Source organism: Arvicola amphibius, chromosome 9 (genome assembly GCF_903992535.2).
Source record: "Arvicola amphibius chromosome 9, mArvAmp1.2, whole genome shotgun sequence".
NCBI classification, from domain to species: domain Eukaryota; kingdom Metazoa; phylum Chordata; class Mammalia; order Rodentia; family Cricetidae; genus Arvicola; species Arvicola amphibius.
The window spans coordinates 16,628,840-16,648,529 of record NC_052055.2 but is presented as its reverse complement, the minus strand read 5'-3'; the positions used below and the strand labels follow the sequence as shown (position 1 = coordinate 16,648,529).

The 19,690-nt window shown below is 42.6% G+C and overlaps 1 protein-coding gene across 6 annotated transcripts in view; it reads left to right on the top strand.

Annotated features, from left to right (window-relative positions):
* The window catches only part of Enpp2 (ectonucleotide pyrophosphatase/phosphodiesterase 2), a 121,014-nt gene that overhangs the window by 35,812 nt on the left and 65,512 nt on the right, over positions 1 to 19,690 (top strand). For 2 of the 6 annotated variants that reach the window (XM_038343173.1, XM_038343172.2), the window contains 3 exons: positions 4,512 to 4,611; positions 14,953 to 15,108; positions 17,975 to 18,100. In XM_038343173.1, the coding sequence (XP_038199101.1) occupies positions 4,512 to 4,611; positions 14,953 to 15,108; positions 17,975 to 18,100 (382 nt within the window). Of the gene's footprint in view, positions 1 to 4,150; positions 4,278 to 4,511; positions 4,612 to 14,952; positions 15,109 to 17,974; positions 18,101 to 19,690 lie in introns of those variants that run through there. The other 4 variants (XM_038343176.1, XM_038343177.1, XM_038343171.2 and 1 more) reach the window with 4 other exon arrangements.

Genomic DNA, 19,690 nt, shown 5'->3' with positions numbered 1-19,690 from the left:
TCTACCAAGTCTTCTGCAAGCCCTCCCAATGAGGTCAAACCTGAATTCTGTGTTCTTTAAACACTGCTAACATCTACATGTCTTCCTGCACTTACCACAGCTTCAACTTTCCCCTTACCTTTGTGTCTCATTGAATGTGGAAGGCATGAATGATGTCTAGTTCAGCTTCCTATTACCCAGAACAATGCTTAGCTAATGATTATCTGAATCTGTGGTTATTCACAGAATATTTTGGTGTGGGATTCTTGTTGGATTCTATGGATAGCAAATGTAATACATAGACATAAGTTAAACCCACGGGAAAACATGGCAGTACTGATTTCAGCTTTCAATTTTGTGATAATTAAGAGAACAAGCCCTCTTGGCATTTGAACTGCAATTTGTAATTTCTCAACTGGCTAACTCCTGGGAAAATACATTACCCATAAAACCTTGCTTTTGTGGGTTAGCATCTTAAGTCCCATCTGCAGTCCAGAACTGTGGAAGCAATGAGCCAGTTTGTTGTCAAAACATTCATCCCATTAGGTTGGAAAACAAAGACTGTTGTTCATTTCGTAAATTCTGTGTTTTCCAGTAGTCCTCAGCCAAAACAGAACTTAAAGACAAGACAGAATGACTTTTCAACTAGATTAGGGGAAATACACTTGAGTGCCTTTTTCTAATGTTCATGGTGTTTTGTTGCGGTTACAGTTGAAATAATACTAAGTCAAGTCAAGTCAAGAATCATGAGAAGCAGGATTTAGACAAAGTTTTAGTGAGTTTCTGACGGTTTCAAAATTGGGAGCAAGAATGGCAAGTGTCAGTCACACAGCTTTCAAATCTCATGGGTCACCTCATGCCTTCTTCTCTTGATCAGGGCAGAGAACAAGGACCCATAGACTGCTTTCCTGAAAAGATGGGCTGTGCATGCATATAAATGCAACTGCTGTATTGCAATCAAGCAACACACTGCTGCTTTGTGCAAACAGCAAAGTAAATCGATCACTGCTCTGCAGCTCACAGCATCAAGATGATTCACCCCTTGCCTGAGCACCCCAGCCTGCTATAAAGAGACTGAAACTTCAAGTCTAGTGAACATTGGGCACTATCACTAATAGGTTAAAATTACATCATGAATTAGGCCAAGCCATTCAACATGTGCAGCATTGGTAAATTAAGTCACTGTCAGTTATATTTTAATGTTGTTTGCAATGTGGTCCTTGTGTGACTTGCATCAGAATGACTGATGGTGTCCTTCTTGTCTGTCTCCTAAATCCCCCTTTCTTCTCTGTACCCCTTAGATCTAGTGGAATAGAATCTCTGGGGGTAAGGTATAAATTTCACATTTTAATACCTTCCTCTCAGGGGAACCTTTTGGGCCATAAAGTTGGAGAATCAGAGTGATTTTTGAGACTGAGATGGTTAAAAGATGTTTACAGTATTAGGTTTTTCTTTGCCAGGGGGCAGGGGCCTCTGAAATATGGCTGGGTTAATAAACTACACTGAAAGTTGAGTTTAAAAGTCCCCTTTCTGTACTCATTGTGCTGTACTGAGTCAGCTAGCCATGTATGTCTTTCTCCCAAAATGTTAAACACCATAGCAGGTGAACTTTCTTTCTTATGAAAGATTTTTGTACTGCAGTCCAGTTATTCTATGTGAATTTTTTGACCTATTGTATACACGACCAGGTGTTTGGGTTTTCTCTGTTTGAGATAATGAAGGGTAATTGCATTTTACTGTTGATTCGATGCCAAAGTAGGGGCTTTGACTCTCCCCCTGACAGCTAATCTATAATGATTACCTTGTAGGAAAAATCTGCTTGCCTTGTGTCTTGCCCTTCAAGCCCTGTTGGGAGTGGAGACATGAGAATTGCTGGATTTCTGGCTGCCAGCCTGGCCCTAGCTTCAATGAGATACCCTATCTCAAGGAAAGAGAAGGCAGAGAAATAGAGCAGGATACTCAAAACCCTCCTCTGGCCTCCACACAGCTACGCATGAAGAATATATGTACCCTCACATACATATGAACACATAAAACACATACAATTTGCTTAACTATAGTTACACAATGTGTTTATTTGTGTGCGTTTATGCATTTGTGCATGTCCTTATATGTGTACATATGTGAGCACATGTGTATATGTGTTTGTGTGTGCATGCGTTTGTGTGCATACATGTGTGTATGTTTGTAGCCGTGTATATGTATGTATATGTAGGTATGTGCGGCGTATGTATTAACAAGTCTGTGACACACAATGACCTGGTGAAGATGCAGTTTTTTGGCAGATTGGTTAAGAGAAAGAGTAGCTGTTCTTGATCCTTTTGGATACATGAGTAATCCAGTGCTGTACAGAATCACACACGTGGATCAACTTGTTATCACACTTGTGGCCTCTTTTTCCTGCACAGCTAGTGTGCGTGCCATAAAATAAAACAATAAAGTAAAACCTGACCTTCAGTTTCTGAGCTGCATCCCTCTCCTCCCCTCCCCCCCAAAGGAGAGCCTGCATTGTCCTAGGGATGGGTTTCTATAATCAAATGTCAGAGAAAGTCTCAAGTTGCTGGGATCTGGAGGCCTGGGGAGGCTAGAGAGAAAAGGAGGCTGTTTTTAGATCCTTTGTAGCATGCAGCATACAACCAAATAACAGTGTGGAGTTGATAATTTCCTTTTGGTTTACAGATCTCCCGCTCCCTCCCAAACCCCAGCAGGTTTGCATCTTGAGACTGAATATAAACGCAGAAAAATCGTACATGGGGTTAACATCTTTTCGAAGTCTTGCTAAATAATCAACTCCAGATCAGTTTAGCTTGGCATACAGACTAAAGCGAGAGGCTTGTAGATAAATCCATAGCCCGCCCCCTCTGCGAGAGCGCAAAGCTGAGAGGATCCGCGAGGAGCAACCGAATGTCTGGCAGTGTCTTTCCTCCTTTTCAATGAGCTGTTTACTGAACTCTGGAGTTTATAATGAAACCCAGGCTTACTCTGCGACCCACGTAAACAAGCTCTTGACTCTTGTGCTATCGGGTTTTATGCGAGCAGAGCCGTGGGGGGCTCCTTCAGCGGTTGCTGCTTGGAAGGTTCCTGTTTGTTTACGTATGCACATATGGGCTCTGCAAGGATGATAGTCACGGGATGGGCCTGGCAGGGGAGAGCCAGAAAACAACTACCCTGCCCTCCCCTGAATCCTAAAAGCATGTAATATGTAAACGGCTTTCCGATTTAGAGACTTCTAAATTTGGTGTGGTTGCCAAGTTACTAAATTACTTAGGATAGGAGCTTCAGGGCACACAAGAGCCTCCAGGGCACACAGTCGCTTCAAACTGGACGAGCATTTAACAGGGGTTCTTGCAGGCATTGCCACTTCCAAGCAAAATTCAAGGCTGATCAAGCTCCCCCCTACTGTCTCTTATGCCGGCTTCTTATCCCCACCCCCTACCCCACAAACAAGTTAACCTTTGTCAGGAACGGGTAGAGAGACTGGGGTGATGTTGTCTTTCCTCACACGAAGAAGGACTTTATGCAGCTTAGCTGGCAGTCCCAGTATTGTGATAAAAGTTACTTCTGTAAACTTTGTCAACATGGAGGGGAATAATGCTATCTCTTGTGTGAGTTGCAATTTTGGAAGATTCCATTGTGAGAAGCTCCCGAGGAATCAGGAGTAGCTGCCAGTGTAGTTATAGAGAGACAGGGTCCTTCCAACTACTGGGAAAAAAAATAAACAAACGGGAAAACAGAGATATTTATCTGGTTTATGAACTGTAAGGTTTTTTTTTTATTCTTGTTTAAAAAGAAACGTAAAGTTGTGGGATTGAAGACATGGAATAATTGCATAGCAAAAGCTTCGAGCTAATGGGAAGTTCGGGGCGGTTCTGTTTCATTTTTATCGGATAAAATATATTTGGTTTCTCTTTTGACAAACCATGTATTTGTGAGGCAAGAAACACGATCATGCACTGTTACTGGCAACGGCTACATAAGAAATCCCCCTGTTGCCAAAGGATACCACATGAAAGTGTCTGTGTGAGGGGAGGGGCCGGCCGGGGGGTGGGGCCAAGAAGGATGTTGCCTTAAGCTTCCTATGCTCCGAGTTGCAATTTGTGAACCAACTGTGATGAAATCGAGCCCTGGACGAATCAGATGCGCCTGTCAACTTCCCAGGTGGGATTGCTTGGAGTTAATAGACTGAACTCAGAGCCCCAAACGAACGCAGTGCATTCCGGGCACGCAGCGAACACCCTGCAGAGGCTTTCCAAGAATCCCTCGGCATGGCGAGAAAAGGCTCTTTCGGGTCACACCAGGTAGGCGGAGGATGCAGTGACTCGCGAACTGCTCGATCTTCCGAATCACTTCCATTTGAATTCGATTTTTTTTTTTTCCTTTCTCCTTGTTCAAATCCAGACATCATCTGAGAAAGCCTTTCGGAATTGGCAGGACTGGGGTTGCTGAACTCATCTGAACTGCTTCCATGAATTTAGAAATCCATCTAATCTAATCTAGCTGTGTTTGACGATTTGATCTCTTTATTCCCTTAGGTGATATCCTTGTTCACATTTGCCATCGGTGTCAACATCTGCTTGGGATTCACAGCAAGTCGGATCAAGAGGGCAGAATGGGACGAAGGACCTCTCACAGGTAAGAGTAGCAGTTATTAGCAGATTTGATTCTTGAGCAGTATTGTGAGTTTAGGCAATCCACGTCAACGCCTTCTTTCAGAGGACCTCAAAGAGCAATGAATTTAGCCTACGTGTATGGGTATTTTGCCTGCATGCCTATGCATAGCCCCTGGAACTGGAGTCGCAGAAGTTGTGAACTGCCATGTGGGTGCTGGGAATTGAATCCCGGTCCTCTAGAGGAACAACCAGTGCTCTTAACCACGGAGCCATCTCTCCAGCTTCTAAGAATGCTGTTTTCATCAGAGGACTTTATTGTCACTTCTTAATAACTGACTTTAAATTTTTGCACCCTGAAATTTATAAATATTGAAAAAGGTAAGACCCTTTGTTCATAGATAAAGCCAGACTGGCTGCAGTGAAAACCTGTACTGGTTTAATGATGGGGCGGGATGAGAATGACGATTAGGAGGGGTGAGACAGAGGGGTGTTGCCCTCCTCCCTAAAGCACCTTATTTGCTACCAGAAAGTTATGTCCTGGGAATGAGAAAGAAAGGAAGTTGGTTTTTCTTTCCTTTCTTTAAGAGATAAACTATTTTTTTAAAATAAAACTTTAGAAATTAAAAACTTTGGAACTAAGATTTACTGAGAATAAGGGAGTCCTCCCAGTGGGCTCTTTAGAGGGCTTCAAGGGTCGATCTGCACTCTGCTGTGTTCTCTTGGACTAAGACAAGGTGAGTTTCCCCGAGCCTTCCGGACTTCACTAGTGCAGGCAGAGTGAAAGAGGCTCCTTTGCAGCCCACGGGCAGAGTGGGGCTTCATAAAGGGCTGCTTGTGCAGACCGCAGGGCTCTGCTGACCTGGTCTGAAGCAACGACTTCGTTAATTTCCTGGAAATTGGAGCTGCTGATGGTTTCAGAATTAAAAATTGCATTTGAAATGACAGGCACTCTAGGGGGCAATCACAGTGCATCCTCTGTCTTCCTGGAAAGTTTGGGTTTTCTCTGGATTGGAGCACCGTGAAACACCACCTGTCTCTGCAACGCCATAAAATGTGTATTATTAAGCAAGTTCTGATGGGATAGTGAGTCCTCCACACAGAACATTACTTGGATTAGGCTTGAGAAGGTAGAAGGAATAAGTTTGAAACGTGGGGGAGGGAGCTGAGGTGAGGTGCAGTTTGAAGGAAGAATGAGAAAACAGATCTTAAAAAATTGGGGGCCCCAGGGAGCCAAATGGACAAAACTTCATTGTGTTTCGTTGGGGAGGGAGGAGAGGGGTCACTGGGCCAGAAGAGAATGCTGTTTTTATTGGAGGCAAATGCTGTCTTCAAAGCCCTCTTTTTCACTCCTGCTAAGGCTGATTGTGACTAACAGACAGGGCCCTTGGTGTGGGCATGTGGCCCTGACAGCCCACTGCCGGCTCTTTCCAATGAGGCTAAAAGGAGCCTTTCTTCTGCTTCCTCTAAGTGATATTGACAGGAGTCAATGCTGTTTCTCTAATCACTGCCTTATTTTCAAACTTGACTTTTGTGGGACCTGGATCATGATGATCCTAGCCTGGCACCGTAGGTCCATATTAGTAAGTGTTATAGCCACAGGTAGGTCACTTGTAAAGTTTCAGCCTTCAGCAGTGAGGATCAGCCTCTAGGTCTCTAGTTTATATTAAAAAAAAAAATCCCCAGGTTCCCCCCATCCTGTGTCAGTCTCTCTGAAATGTGTGAGATCGCTACCAGGAAACTTGAAAAGTATAGATCAAATGTCTTACCCCTGAAAACATGGCTCATACAAGAAATTATTTCCATATGCCATGGGAAATAGTTATGAGAACGAAGGTGTCATTATAACTTCTGGGAAACTAGTCTAGTCTGTAGTATAACTCATCAGTTAGAGGATGTTAACTGTAGTGATAGCTCACTTACACCTACCTGCCTATGTGAAGCGTAATCTTAGGACGTCATACAATTGGCACTCGAGTTACAGGGTTTAGATATATACTTCTGTGGTTTTTATTCTTAAACTACTTTCTAATGCAGCTTACCTCCTGTCTACATACTGGGGTTCACTTCTGCTGAAATAGAAAAGACCCAAGATGCCTTTTAGAAAGTGGGGGAAAGCGTTGTGTAGCTGGGTTTTATAGCTTTTTAAATGCTAACTACACTGGGAAGGGGGAAAGCTCCCAAATAACAAGTGGCAAGTTATCCTGGCTATTAGCAAAATGTTTGCAGCAGAAAACATTGGCTTTTGTTTTTCCTACATCTATTAAAATAAGAGTTAGGAGAGAAAGCACCCCAATTTTTTTCTTTAAACAACATTCTCAGGCTCCTAGGAAATCCTGCAAACTCAGTGCCACCAGGTGTTTCACCAGCAGGAGAGACACAAAGAGGTGTTTTTTTCTAAAACTTGCAGCTTCTGATTGAGTCCTCGGGGCTCCAGAATAATGACAGAGAATGTTTTGTATGCATGAATACTCTCACTGCTGCCCTGTGAACCGAGGTGTCTGTTCCAAGGCTGTGGCCATGCGGAGAAATGTTTCATTAATTAACTAGCAAGTGTGTTAGCTGGATTTGTTGTTAGGACCTGGTCATCTGTTAGAAGCAGGGGGATGTAAGAGTTCTCCCAGATCCTGGGATGTATAGGAGTGCTGGGGCTGCTCATTCTGCATAGGAGGTGTAAAATGACCAGAGTGAGTTATTAAGCCCAGGGAAAGGGATGCTATGGTAAATGGGAGGCAGAAATCAAATTTCCAAGGAAATTTCAGTGCTGAAAGTTCAGCTGGATTTCTTTGTTTCGAAAGGCGATGTAGGCACTCCATTTATCTTATAAGATGGAGAGAAAAATCTATGTGCATGCCGCTGTCTGCACACTGGCGTACGTTGTGGATGCGGTCCCTGGAGTCTTGGGGGAGAATGTATTACAGAAGTACCCAGGGGGACAGGGGCACTCTTTGAACTAGATGCAATGTGACCTTGGAGAGATTTGTGGCTTGACTAATAAATATCTGATAACCCAGTCCAATTTATCATCATTTTTATTGGTTTAAAAGGAGTGATTAAAAGCTCACGAGTGATGGATTTTTTAGTATACATATTAAATGAAAAACATAACCAACAATTTTATGAGAAAACAGAAAATCTTACTAGGGATGAAGGCTCAGGTTCTTCGATGATTTGAGGAGTCTCACTGTACACTTGAGAGCAATTTAAATAACAGCCTGGGGAATGTAGGAAGATACAAAATGATGGTCAGCCATCACTCCATGAGGAAATGGTCAGATAGAGTATAATGTGCACTGTGGCTTCCTGTTAGACTGAACATAGAAACTGGGGGTGTGAATCAATGGGATGAAATCAGCTGAGTTGGAATTCAGGGTGTCATAGATTTTGCAGTTCTCTATTGAGTGGGGCTCGGTGCAGTGATTTTCCCATTTACATATACATGTATAGCAGAGAACTCCCTGTCATATTTGCCTTTCTGACATTTCAGTGTGCTTTGTTCAACATAGATTTTTTTCTTTTTGTTTTTTCTTCAATTTTTCTTTTACTGAAAATAGACTTTTTTATACAGTATATTCCAATTATGGTTTCCTCTCTCCCAACTCCTTCTAGACCTTCCCAGCACCCCCTCCCATCTGAATCCACACCCTTTCTGTCTCTTCTTAGAAAGCAAACAGACATCTGAAGAATGATAATACAATACGAGAAAACAAATAAAACTAGCACAGACCACTCAAAATTTGGAGCTTGGTTATCAAGTCTGAAAAACTTCTTAGTTAATGTAAAGTGGGATATAATACGGAACGCCTGTAATCCCAGTAGTTGGGAGGCTGACATAGGAAGATTCAAGCTTGAGGCTCTTCGGGGCTACAGTGAAAGACCCTGTATGAGTCAATCAAATCAAACAAAAGATCTGCCTTTCCTTTGTTCATCAAATGCATGATGTGGCATGATGCATGATATTTGATTTGTGCATCAAATGCAATAGTCTGAGACTTTAGCTGAGCAGCTGCTTGCTGACATGAGAGTCACTGGCTTGATTCTCCAATTAGAAGAAAAGATTTGAAAGCAAAACGGCCTAAGACCGGTGTATGCCGGAAAGGGTGTATGGCGAAGCTTTTACGTTCTCTTTAGTTGTGAGGCCGGTGTCTACATTTGTAGTTGATGGGATTGGCAGTGTCTAATTGGAAGTGATGACACTTTCTTGTTTGCTGGCAGATTGGCTACTCAGATTTATGCAATTTATTACATTGAGTACCATTTAAGTGGCCTAGAGCAGTGGTTCTCAATCTTCCTTTAATACAGTTCTTCAGATTAGGGGGATGCCCCTCAGACAGACGATTATTTACATTGCTACTTTACAACTGTAATTTTCCTATTGTTATGAATCATAATGTAAATAATTTTGGAGTTAAAGGCTTGCCAAAGGGGTTGCAGGTCACAGGTTGAGAACCACTGGTCTAGAGATTAACCTCAAATATTAAAGTTTTCATCTAAACGACAAAGAATTCTGCTTTCTTATAGTCTGTGAAGTTGTTCTACATGTGAATGTATTGTGCTTGTAAATACGATATTTTCACAGTACAGATGTTTGAAAACTTGCCAGGTGGACCAGTTTATCCATTTCTGTCCATCTTTCTCCATCTCCCCTTCTTTTACCTCTCTAACCCACATCCTCCTACCCTATGAAATCTGGCCCAGCAGCTATAAAGAGAAGAGAGAATAATGGTTGCTTCTAGAAAGTTCTCTACTCAGGAAACAGTGAAAACTGACAGATGGGTCTGCGTATAAGCTGATGGTGCTTGCTTGCTAAGGGATAAGGTGAAAGCACTCAGGAAAAAAAAGGGGAGGGCAGTTCAGTCGAGATAGGATGATGAGAATGAATGAGTTAGGGACTCCAGCAGAGGTGGACGGAAGCATTCCAGTGTCTAGAGTGGCGTCCTGAATGCCCAACACGCGCTCCAAGCCTTTGCTTGCAGGTCACACTTGGTACGGGACAGCAGACAGAAGGGAACTGGTTCTGCTTTCAGGCTTTTGAGAGAAGAAGCCAACATTAGGACAGCCCATGGTGGGTTTCAGAGCTTTATTTTCAGCAGTCACCTGGGCTGAGTACCAAGGATAATCAGAGGGACTGACAGGGAACGAGGTGTAACCCTGCCAGTGGGACCAACCTGCCTGAAGAAACTTAAGTCCACCTAGCTTTAGGCTAAAATCCTTGAAACTTTAAATATCACCTCTCTTATTGGCCATCTTCCAGATTTAAATTTTCTACTTAACAAGAAAACTTAGAGGGAAATAGGATTGAGAGTATAGGATGGAGTCAGTGTTGATAGCAGCCTTGGCCATCATCAGTTAGGCTCTCCCCAACAGTCCAATTCAATTGTCAGTAGTTCATGGTTTTCGTATGTCTGCAGAATGAATGATTACAGATTCTCTCTCTCCCCCCTTTCTATATACAGTGAAATGAAATGTCCTTGAAAAGGGGTTTACTCAATCAATTTAAAGTAATCCTGCCTGTTCCCATCTGAATTACAGATTCGAAGGAAAGAAATGTAACTTACATGTGCATTTTGTCGAACCATGAAATTATACTTCGGTGAGAAGGAGCACGCAGTACTGACACTGTTGCGGATTATTGTTGTGTATTTCCATTTTAACATTCAAAGTTCCTCAAAACTGACTTATATAGACCTGTAAAATCTGCCCTTTAAGATTAGAGAGCAGGCTTCCTCTCTGAAGTGAAATAGCATCATATGAAGATGCGGGTTAAAGGCAGTTTATAAGCTCAGTGTCATAGGAGTACCGGCAAACGCCTCATCACACCCTCTTGTTCTCACTCAGTACTTGTGAATGCTTTTTGTTGGCTTGCTTTGGTGTCTTCTGTATTCGGTGATGTTTTCTGGCTTCCTCAGTGACAATGGAAATTTTGGGATGGCAGCAGTTCATTGCCAAGCCATTTTCCTCCTCTCAGTGAGTTACAGAACAGAAGCGCTATGCTGCTTTCCTGAATAAAGGAGGGTCTACCCTGCAAAACCCTGGCACATTATTGAGGACCGTTTCCATATTTGGCATCACCCAGTGGCAATGAAAAGACAAATCTTCAGGTCTAGAGTTAGTGCGGTGCCTCAGAGGGGAAGAGTGCTTGCTACGTAAACCCAAATGACCAACGTCCATGGAAACCATGTAAAGGTGCAAGGAAAGAACTCGTTCCCTGGAGTTTTCATCTGACTTCCACACGTGTGCCGCAGCGTGTGCGCCTGCACACATGCACATTGTTTATCCACATGGACACATACAGCTCCCTCCAAACAAAACAAAACAAAAAATCTATTCTTAGATGACTGGATGTAAGGAAAAACAAAGACCCTGGGCAAACTTTTTTTTTTAAGCTGGTATATAGAAGTGACTAGTAGAATGAACAGGCCCATGCTTGTTCCAGCAGTGGGAGACGGGCTGGGATAGTCCCGGAAAGGCCAAGTGGATTCTTAATTCAAGCTCCAGTTTGCTTTTATTTATTGATTTATTTTATTTTTTTAAATTTATTATTATTATTATTATTATTATTATTATTATTATTATTATTATTTTTGGTTTTTCGAGACAGGGTTTCTCTGCGGCTTTAGAGCCTGTCCTGGAGCTAGCTCTTGTAGACCAGGCTGGCCTCGAACTCACAGAGATCCGCCTGCCTCTGCCTCCCGAGTGCTGGGATTAAAGGCATGCACCACCACCGCCCGGCGATTTATTTTATTTTTGAGATAGAGTCTTACTATGTTGCTCTGGCTGTCCTAGAATTCTCGATGCAGATCAGATTGACCTTGAACTCACAGAGATGTCCCTGCCTCTGCCTCCCAAGTGCTGGGATCAAAGGCATGCACTACCATTTCTGTCTCCGTCTCTGTCTCTGTCTCTGTCTCTGTCTCTCTCTCTCTCTTTCCTTTTTGTTTTTGAAGCTGGAACATTTTAAGTTTCTTGGGATCATTGAATTAGAAAAGTTCCTTCATGACTCAGATTAACTTTTCCTTTCTCTTCCTGTCATTGTTGGTTGAATTTGCCATTGTTATCTGCAAATGAATGTTGGCGCATTTCCCACAGGATTCCCACAGGAGCTCACTCCGAACTGAAGCTGCAGATAGTCTGATCTTGCGCATCTTCACTGAGATGCGCCTCTGCAGTAAAGATGCAGCTTTGACGGCTGTCCTCAGTGGCAATCAGCAAGCTTGTCTGTAGCTGATAAGGCAAGGTGTTGGGTAGGATGCGACCCTCTGCAAAGATGGCAAGGGGAAAGTTGGGAGAATGGCTCTTGTCATAAGAAATATTTACAAAATCACCTTGTTGGACTGGGCAAAGAATAATCACAACCCAGCTTAGGATCTGTATAGGTATTTTCAAGTCAAGACAGATGTAGGGATGAGCTTTTGATGAGGAATACAAACATGGAGCAGAGACAACATTACTGGCTGGGACCCCACCAAGAAGGCAATAGGTTGAGCAATGTCTTCAGACTTCTCATTATAATCTCGCCTGTTAGAAGAGCTGGGTGTGTTTACAGACACAGCTCATGGGAGCGATTGCTGCTTCAGATTGATCAGACAGCTGCAGGAAGGATTCTGTCCATGCATTAACCTTAAACAAAGAGCATTCCATGACATGTTTTTTTTTTTATGGTTTATTTTTTTTTTATTTAAAAATTTCCATCTCCTCCCCTTCTCTTCCCCCTTCCCTCCCCTCCCCTCCACCCATACCCTCCTCCCTCCCTCTCCAGGCCAAGGAGCCATCAGGGTTCCCTACTCTATGTTAAGTCCAAGGTCCTCCCAACTCCCCCCAGGTCCCAGAAGGTGATCAACCAAGCTGACAAGGCTCCCACAGAGCCCACATGACATGTTTTTTTACTCTTTCCCTTTTTGCTATGGGAACTTTTTTTTCTCCTCTAGTTTTCCTTCTTGACTGCCATAGATTCTTATGGCTCAGCATGCACTGGCCAAAACCAACAGAAAAATGTGGTTTGTGGAGCAGAGGTAAGACACTGCATCGCAAACAGACATGATTTTCTCAGCTGAACTGATGTGGTTTGTCTTTATTTCAACGTCCCATAATCAACTGTGAGAAAGCATTTCCCATCTCATGGTCTAGTGACTCTGGCTTCTTAAGATCAACTGATCTGATGCCATAAAGTCTTCTGACTCTGAAGTGGACAGTTGACTAAGGGATGAGCTAACTCTTTAGATAAATGGCACGGGCACACTTAGAACTGTCATTTAATATCTGTTCTCCTGCATCTTGCTTTCTCTGGATTTTAAAAGTGATATATATATATATTTTCATATATATATGTAATTTTCTAAATACAGAAATTACAAATAGCATGTCATAAATAACATTTGTCAAGACCTGTTAGGCTTATGATATGTATTTCATCCACCTACACGCATGGACAACAGGAGACAATGAACAAAAAGACCAGACAGTTGTCTGTGAATTTGTAAAATGCTGTAGATTTTAAACTAGAAGATTGTTTTTATTTTGAAGTGCTGTTTTTAAACAACAAAACCTCTTATTATTTTGGGTCTAATCCACAATATTGATGAATGTGTTCTCTAGTAGCAACCTTAATTATTTACCTTCAGAATAAACTTTCTATCTTGTCATTGAATTGCTTTTTTTCTTGAATACTTTATTTATCCATTCATTTATTTGTTTATTCATTCATTTGTCTATCTATCTATCTATCTATCTATCTATCTATCTATCTATCATCTATCTATCATCTATCTATCTATCTATCTATCTATCTATCTATCTATCTATCATCTATCTATCATCTATCATCTATCTATCTATCTATCTATCTATCTATCTATCTATCTATCTATCTATCTATCTATCTATCTATCTATCTATCTATCTATCTATCTATCTGAAATGTAAATGTGGTTTCTCTGTGTAGCCCTGGCTGTTCTAGAACTTTTCTATAGATCAGGCTGGCCTCAAACTCAGAGATCCATCTACTTCTGCCTTCCAAGTGTTGGGATAAAAAGTATGTATCACTACCACCCAGTTCAGTTAGCTTTTTCAATCCTCTCAACTTCCTAGAATTCTGGATATCTTTCTCTGTGAATGTATTGAATATTTTAGTTTAGGATGAATTAGGATTTTTATGGTATTGATTTTTTTTTTTTTTTGGTTTTTCGAGATAGGGTTTCCCTGTAGTTTCTAGAGCCTGTCCTGGAACTAGCTCTTGTAGACCAGGCTGACCTCGAACTCAGAGATCCGCCTGCCTCTGCCCCCCGAGTGCTGGGATTAAAGGCGTGCGCCACCACCTCCCGGCTAGGATTTTATTTTTAATTGTGTGTGTGTGTGTGTGTGTGTGTGTGTCCATATGAGTGCAGTGCCCATGGAGGCCAGAGAGGGAAGTCAGATCCCCTGATGCTGGAGTTATAGTCAGTGATGAGCCATCCAGTATGGATACTGGAAACCAAACTTAAGTCGTCTGTAAGAACAGTATATGCTCTCAATCATCGAATCATTTCTTCATATGTCTTATAAAATTCATATCTTGAATTTTTTTCATTTAGATGCTATTACGGATAGACCGTCCAGTTAATTTCCAATCATACACGACCCGCACAGGAGGAGTTTTTCAATTTTCATCTTATCACATTCTTTCATTTATTAAACTTTGGTTAATTTTTGAGAATTTTAGACTATATCACATGCAAACAATGCACTAGGCTTTATTTTTGCCATGCAGCATTTATTCCAGTCATACTAGATTGACATGGATTTTATGGGTAGAAGAGACAAAAGTGCTCCACTCTTATCAAATGTGTTCAGACGGGTTTTGGGACACTTTCACTCCAATTTTCTTATAGTGTTGTTGTGGGTGACAACTTTTCACACAAAACCTTGCTAGGTAGCCCAAGCTGGCCTTGAATCCTTGCATCTCTGCATAGGGCTTGGTCATGCTCGGCTAGCACGATGGGTTTATTAGATAAGAAATGAAATCTTATTTCAAGAAAGGCACTAGCCATTACGGGGGTCTAGTCCTAATAATCGAAGTCATGAAGAGAGCCAACGTTTGTCACTCTATTTATATTTGCTGCTCTGATATGCATATCACAGGTTGCTTCATTTAGTACTCATTTCAATCTGGAATTACTGTTACGTGCCTCTCACTTTACCGATAAGGAAACTGTGCTTTATGTAAGTCGGGCAACATGCTTGAGGGACCCAGGTAGCAGATGCCGCAGACAGGCTTCTCATCCAGAGTCTGACTGCATTTCCACACCAACTGCTTCCAAGTGCCACTCCTCCCCCCGTGTGCCATGGCCGCCCCCTAAGCTGTTGTCCTTACCTCTTGTTTGAATGGCAGCATTATCTGACTCTCCGTGGACCAACACATCTGGATCCTGCAAGGGCAGATGCTTCGAGCTCCAAGAGGTAGGACCTCCTGACTGTCGCTGTGACAACCTATGTAAGAGCTACAGCAGCTGCTGCCATGACTTTGATGAGCTCTGCTTGAAAACAGGTATGTGACATCTGGAGGCCTCTCACCCCCAGCAGAAGGCTTATTGACTCCCAGCTGTTGGTGCACCGCTGCTTCAGCCTATTCGAGCAGTGGGCTTCAGTTTGTTTCTTGAAGGCCTGATGGTTGTATGGAGGATGTACTTTGTATGAACAACTTGACTCAGCCGAAGACGGCACTTTCCAACTGCAGGCACTGAGGACAGTTTTTCAAAGCATTTGAGGCCAGGTCTTTGTCCATCTTCCTCAATCCCGTCTCTTTCTTGCCACCTCATGCTCACTGCTAGGGTATGTAGGCTCCGGTTGTGCCCGTTTTAAAGTACTAGGTTTAAAGTTTTTATCTGTGCACATAGAAAACATTTATGGAATCAATGTGGGGTCTTGTGCTCTGGGCAGTTCTGAAATCCTGTAGCAGAGTGGTCATTGGAACATATGAGCTATTGGATGAATGCACACCAGTCAAGGGAAACGTATCCTTGGAGACTTCTGTCATCATGCTTACTCTGTTTTCAAAGCCAAATGTTTTTAGATAAGACTTTTGGGGTACTTTGCATGCTCACCACCATGCCACTGCCCCTGGGCAAAACCTCATTCGATCTACCTAAGAAAAATGGCAAGGACCCCGCTTTGAACACTGGAGACTGATTTCTCAATTCCCCTGACAAATTATGACTTTCATGCATGGGCGGTATTTTGGAGGGCCCAACTTACCACTGCTATTTGTCTGATCTTTTTAATAATATTATTGGCAATGATGCATTATTGCGTTTACTTAAGCCTTAGTTCTGGATTTATTTGAAAATCGACATAAATTTCCTTACTAATTAGAACTTATTTCCTTCATACCCTGAAAACTATAAGGGCTTTATTAGGTTTTTTTTTTGTAATATGTTTTTGAAGTGTTCAGAGACATTTTTCTTGTGCCTTTCCTGTGGAACTCTACCAGGTCTTTCAGCTGTGGCACCAGAAGCTTAAGAACTGAGGCTCTTGTAAATTGAGTGCACGGGCGGAAGAGGCGTCCCACGGAGCTCTCGGGCTCTAGGACATAACTGCAAACCAGCAGTCTGTCCGCTTAGCGCCAAGGAATCTAGAACATTTACATTTCAGCCATGCTCTGACAATCTTGTCACCGATAAGTTCTGTCGGCCTTCCACCATGCTCTTCAGACTCCTTGCAAAGTTTGCACCCTCGACTCTAGCTTCGTTCTCTTTGAATGTAGCTCAGGCCTTTCTTCCTAGTTTAATAAGACGATAGCATCATTTTATGAAGCACTTTACTCTCCCGTGCCTAACGTCAACATGTATTGAATGCTGAAGAATCCAAAGTCAAATAGCAATGGAAAGTCGAGAGGAGGAAAGCTTTAGAGGTTCTGCTCTGCCATCCAGGAAACAAGCCTAGGATTTCAGTATAAACTCTCTCTGGCTCTCTCTCTCCCTGTTTAGTGCATCTGGATAGTATATGTATAATTATGTTTGTATTTATATATACAATCACGCGCGCGGGAGGCAGTGTCTGTATCTATAATGCTTTTAAAGCACCACCCTTTCAAATGGCAGCAAACGCTCCGTCAAACAGTTGGAACATAATTCACTGACTGTTCCACCTCTGTCTGCTCAATTACCTACCAAGGGCTCCTCTTGGAGGAGCGCTTCAGGAAGATGGAGCTCTTGTCTTTTGTTTTGTTTTGTTTTGTTTTGTTTTTCAAGACAGGGTTTCTCTGTTGCTTTGGAGCCTGTCTTGGAACTAGCCCTATGCAGACCAGGCTGGCCTCAAACTCACCCAGATCCACCTGCCTCTGCCTCCCAAGTGCTGGGATTGATTAAAGGTGTGCACCACCACCGCCCAGTGGAGCTCTAGTCTTTTGCTCTTCTCTAAGCCCTCAGCACCCAGAGCATGGAAAATGAGACAGACAGATTATGGGAAAAACTATTTCTGTGAATAAGCCGTGGAAGCTCTTTATGTTACTACAGCCCTCGAGTTCAAGAACCATAGTTCATTTTCAACGCCATTCTAAGGATGTTTAATAAGTGTTCACTGAAGAGCTAGAATGTGCCAGTTAATCTCCTAGTCTTATATCTGAGATGAAATAGAAACGTTTCTTTTTAAAGTTTCCATAAGACTTGTGGTTTATTGGCTAGAAAAAAAGATCAATTAAAAAATATGACAGTAGGCTGGGTGGCGGTGGCCACCATCTTTAATCACAACACATGGGAGGCAGAGGTGAGCAGGATCTCTATGAGTTTGAGGCCAGCCTGGTCTACAGAGAGAGAGTTCCAGGACAGCTAGGACTGTTACACAGAGAAACCCTGTCTCGAAAAACAAACAAACAAACAAACAAAAAAACAGAAACAAAAACCAAAAAAATCCCACACCCCCTCAAATGTCATTTAATTAAAATGAAAAGGTGACTTTTTTTGAATGTTTCCTCGGAGAATTGAATCCTGAGTTACGGCTCAGGCAGGACTGTAGCCCATTTGCAGTAGTCCTACGGAAGGAGCTGCCTTCCGTAGCCTGCCACATCTTGGTCAGTTAGGATTTTGAGGGCATTAACGCTTCTTTGTACTCTTTCTCTTTTTGTGGTACTTAGGGCAGTTCTGGAGGGGCGGGGATTCTTTGACTTTCTGGGTTTTTCTTTTTCCATGAGAGCTCAGTGGCGTTGTGACTTTGCCCTCTGCTTTGAAAAATTAGAAATTCATCCTATCTGTATGTTCTCCAAATGTCTTCTTGGCCTCTGGCTGACTCAAGTTTCGCAAACAGATTAAATGATGTGGGCTTCTGGCTCTTTTTGTTGGAACCCTCTGTAAGCAACTGTGGCCTCTTTCATTTGGTCTGCGTGCAGCAGTGAGAGTGTTTCCCTCTGATGATTTCAGCTCGTGGCTGGGAGTGTACCAAAGACAGATGTGGGGAAGTACGAAACGAGGAGAATGCCTGTCACTGCTCAGAAGACTGCCTGTCCCGGGGAGACTGCTGTACCAATTACCAAGTGGTCTGCAAAGGTACATGCCTTTAGACTACCTCGAGAGAAGAAACACAGGGCATGCCCCAAGATACCTCGAATTGTCTGGATAGAACATCTTACATGCAGGGCTTGGAGATGGAAAAGAATTGCATTTTTGATTTAGTTGTTTTATGTGAATGAGTGGTTTGCTTGCATGAGCATAGATGCAGGCACCATGTGTGTGCAGTGTCTGTGGATGTCGGAAGAGGTTGTCAGATTGTCTGGAGTTGGAATTACAAATGGTTATAAAGCCACCATGTAGGTGTTGGGAACTAAACTTGATTCCTCTAAAAGAGCAACGAGTGTCCTTAACCACCAAGCCTTCTCTTCAGCCTCAGGATTATCATTTTATGTATGTGAGTGTTTCGCCAGCATGCATGTCTGTGAGCCACATGCATGCCTGGAGGTCAGCAGAAGGTGTCAGGTCCCTTGGGACTGGAGTTATAGATGGTTGTAAGTTATCATGTAGATGCTAGAAACTAAGCCCCAGTCCTCTGCAGAAATAGTATGCTCTCTTAACCACCGAGAAGTCTCTCCAGTCCCCAAGACATATATGCTTAAAATAAATTGTATAGAATTCATTCTTCGATAATTTTCATGCATTGTATCTAGAACTTTCTGTTTACTGTAGTCCTCCAACCATTTTCACCTTCCTTCCACTCCTCTTCTCCCCCTCTCCATAAGTCCACTTCCCACATTTATGTCATTTTGTTTTGGTTTGAATTCCACAGAGCTGAACCATGTCCAACTATGAGAACTGAGGTTTAACTGCCCCTTCCCCTAGAACTCAGCAATCCGTGGGTCACTGTGGTTCCCTCTTAGACTGATGCATAGCTACTGGCAGCCTTCTTGTGCAGACCTGTTACGGGCGGGTCCATTCCCTAGGCAGGGGCTCCTGGACTGTATACCATGGCCTGAGCACTATCTTACAGTCTTTGCTCTGGGCTTTCTAATGATGTGCAAGGTGAGACAGGCTGCTTCAGATCCCTTCTGCCTTACGTCTCCCTTCCATGGTGCTCCGTCGCTTGATGCCGGGCTGATATAAACCATTTCTCTTTGGAGTTATTATTTTCAGAGTATTTTATCATAGCAACAGAAAAAGAGACTCTGTAGCAAAGAGTAAATCACAGAGTTGCTTGGAGCATTGGAACATGACCTCTGTTCCCGGCGGATGTAAGACATTTGCCAAGGCCCTAGCAACAGCTTAGGGCTGGGGGTGCTTGCTGGTGAAGTCAGTAAAACATCAACAGGAGCTGGTTACACACAAAGCCTTATTCGTATAATATGTATGTGCATGGTAGAATATGTTACTATTATGATCTTAATGGTCAGTAACCCACAGAAAACATAAAAGATACAGCTCCGGATAGTAAAACATTTTAGTGACCACGCAGTCACATAGAGATTTTAAGCAAAACGAAAAAAAAAAAAAAACCCATGAATTTTTTTTTCTCTATAGCTTCCATCACCTCTTATTTCCTAATTTAAGTCCTTTTCCTATGTCTGGTACAAAATATTTATGAAACATCTCTGCTAAATGACTTCAGGGAAGGGCTAACTAGGGATATAGCATGTGCAAGGCCCTGGA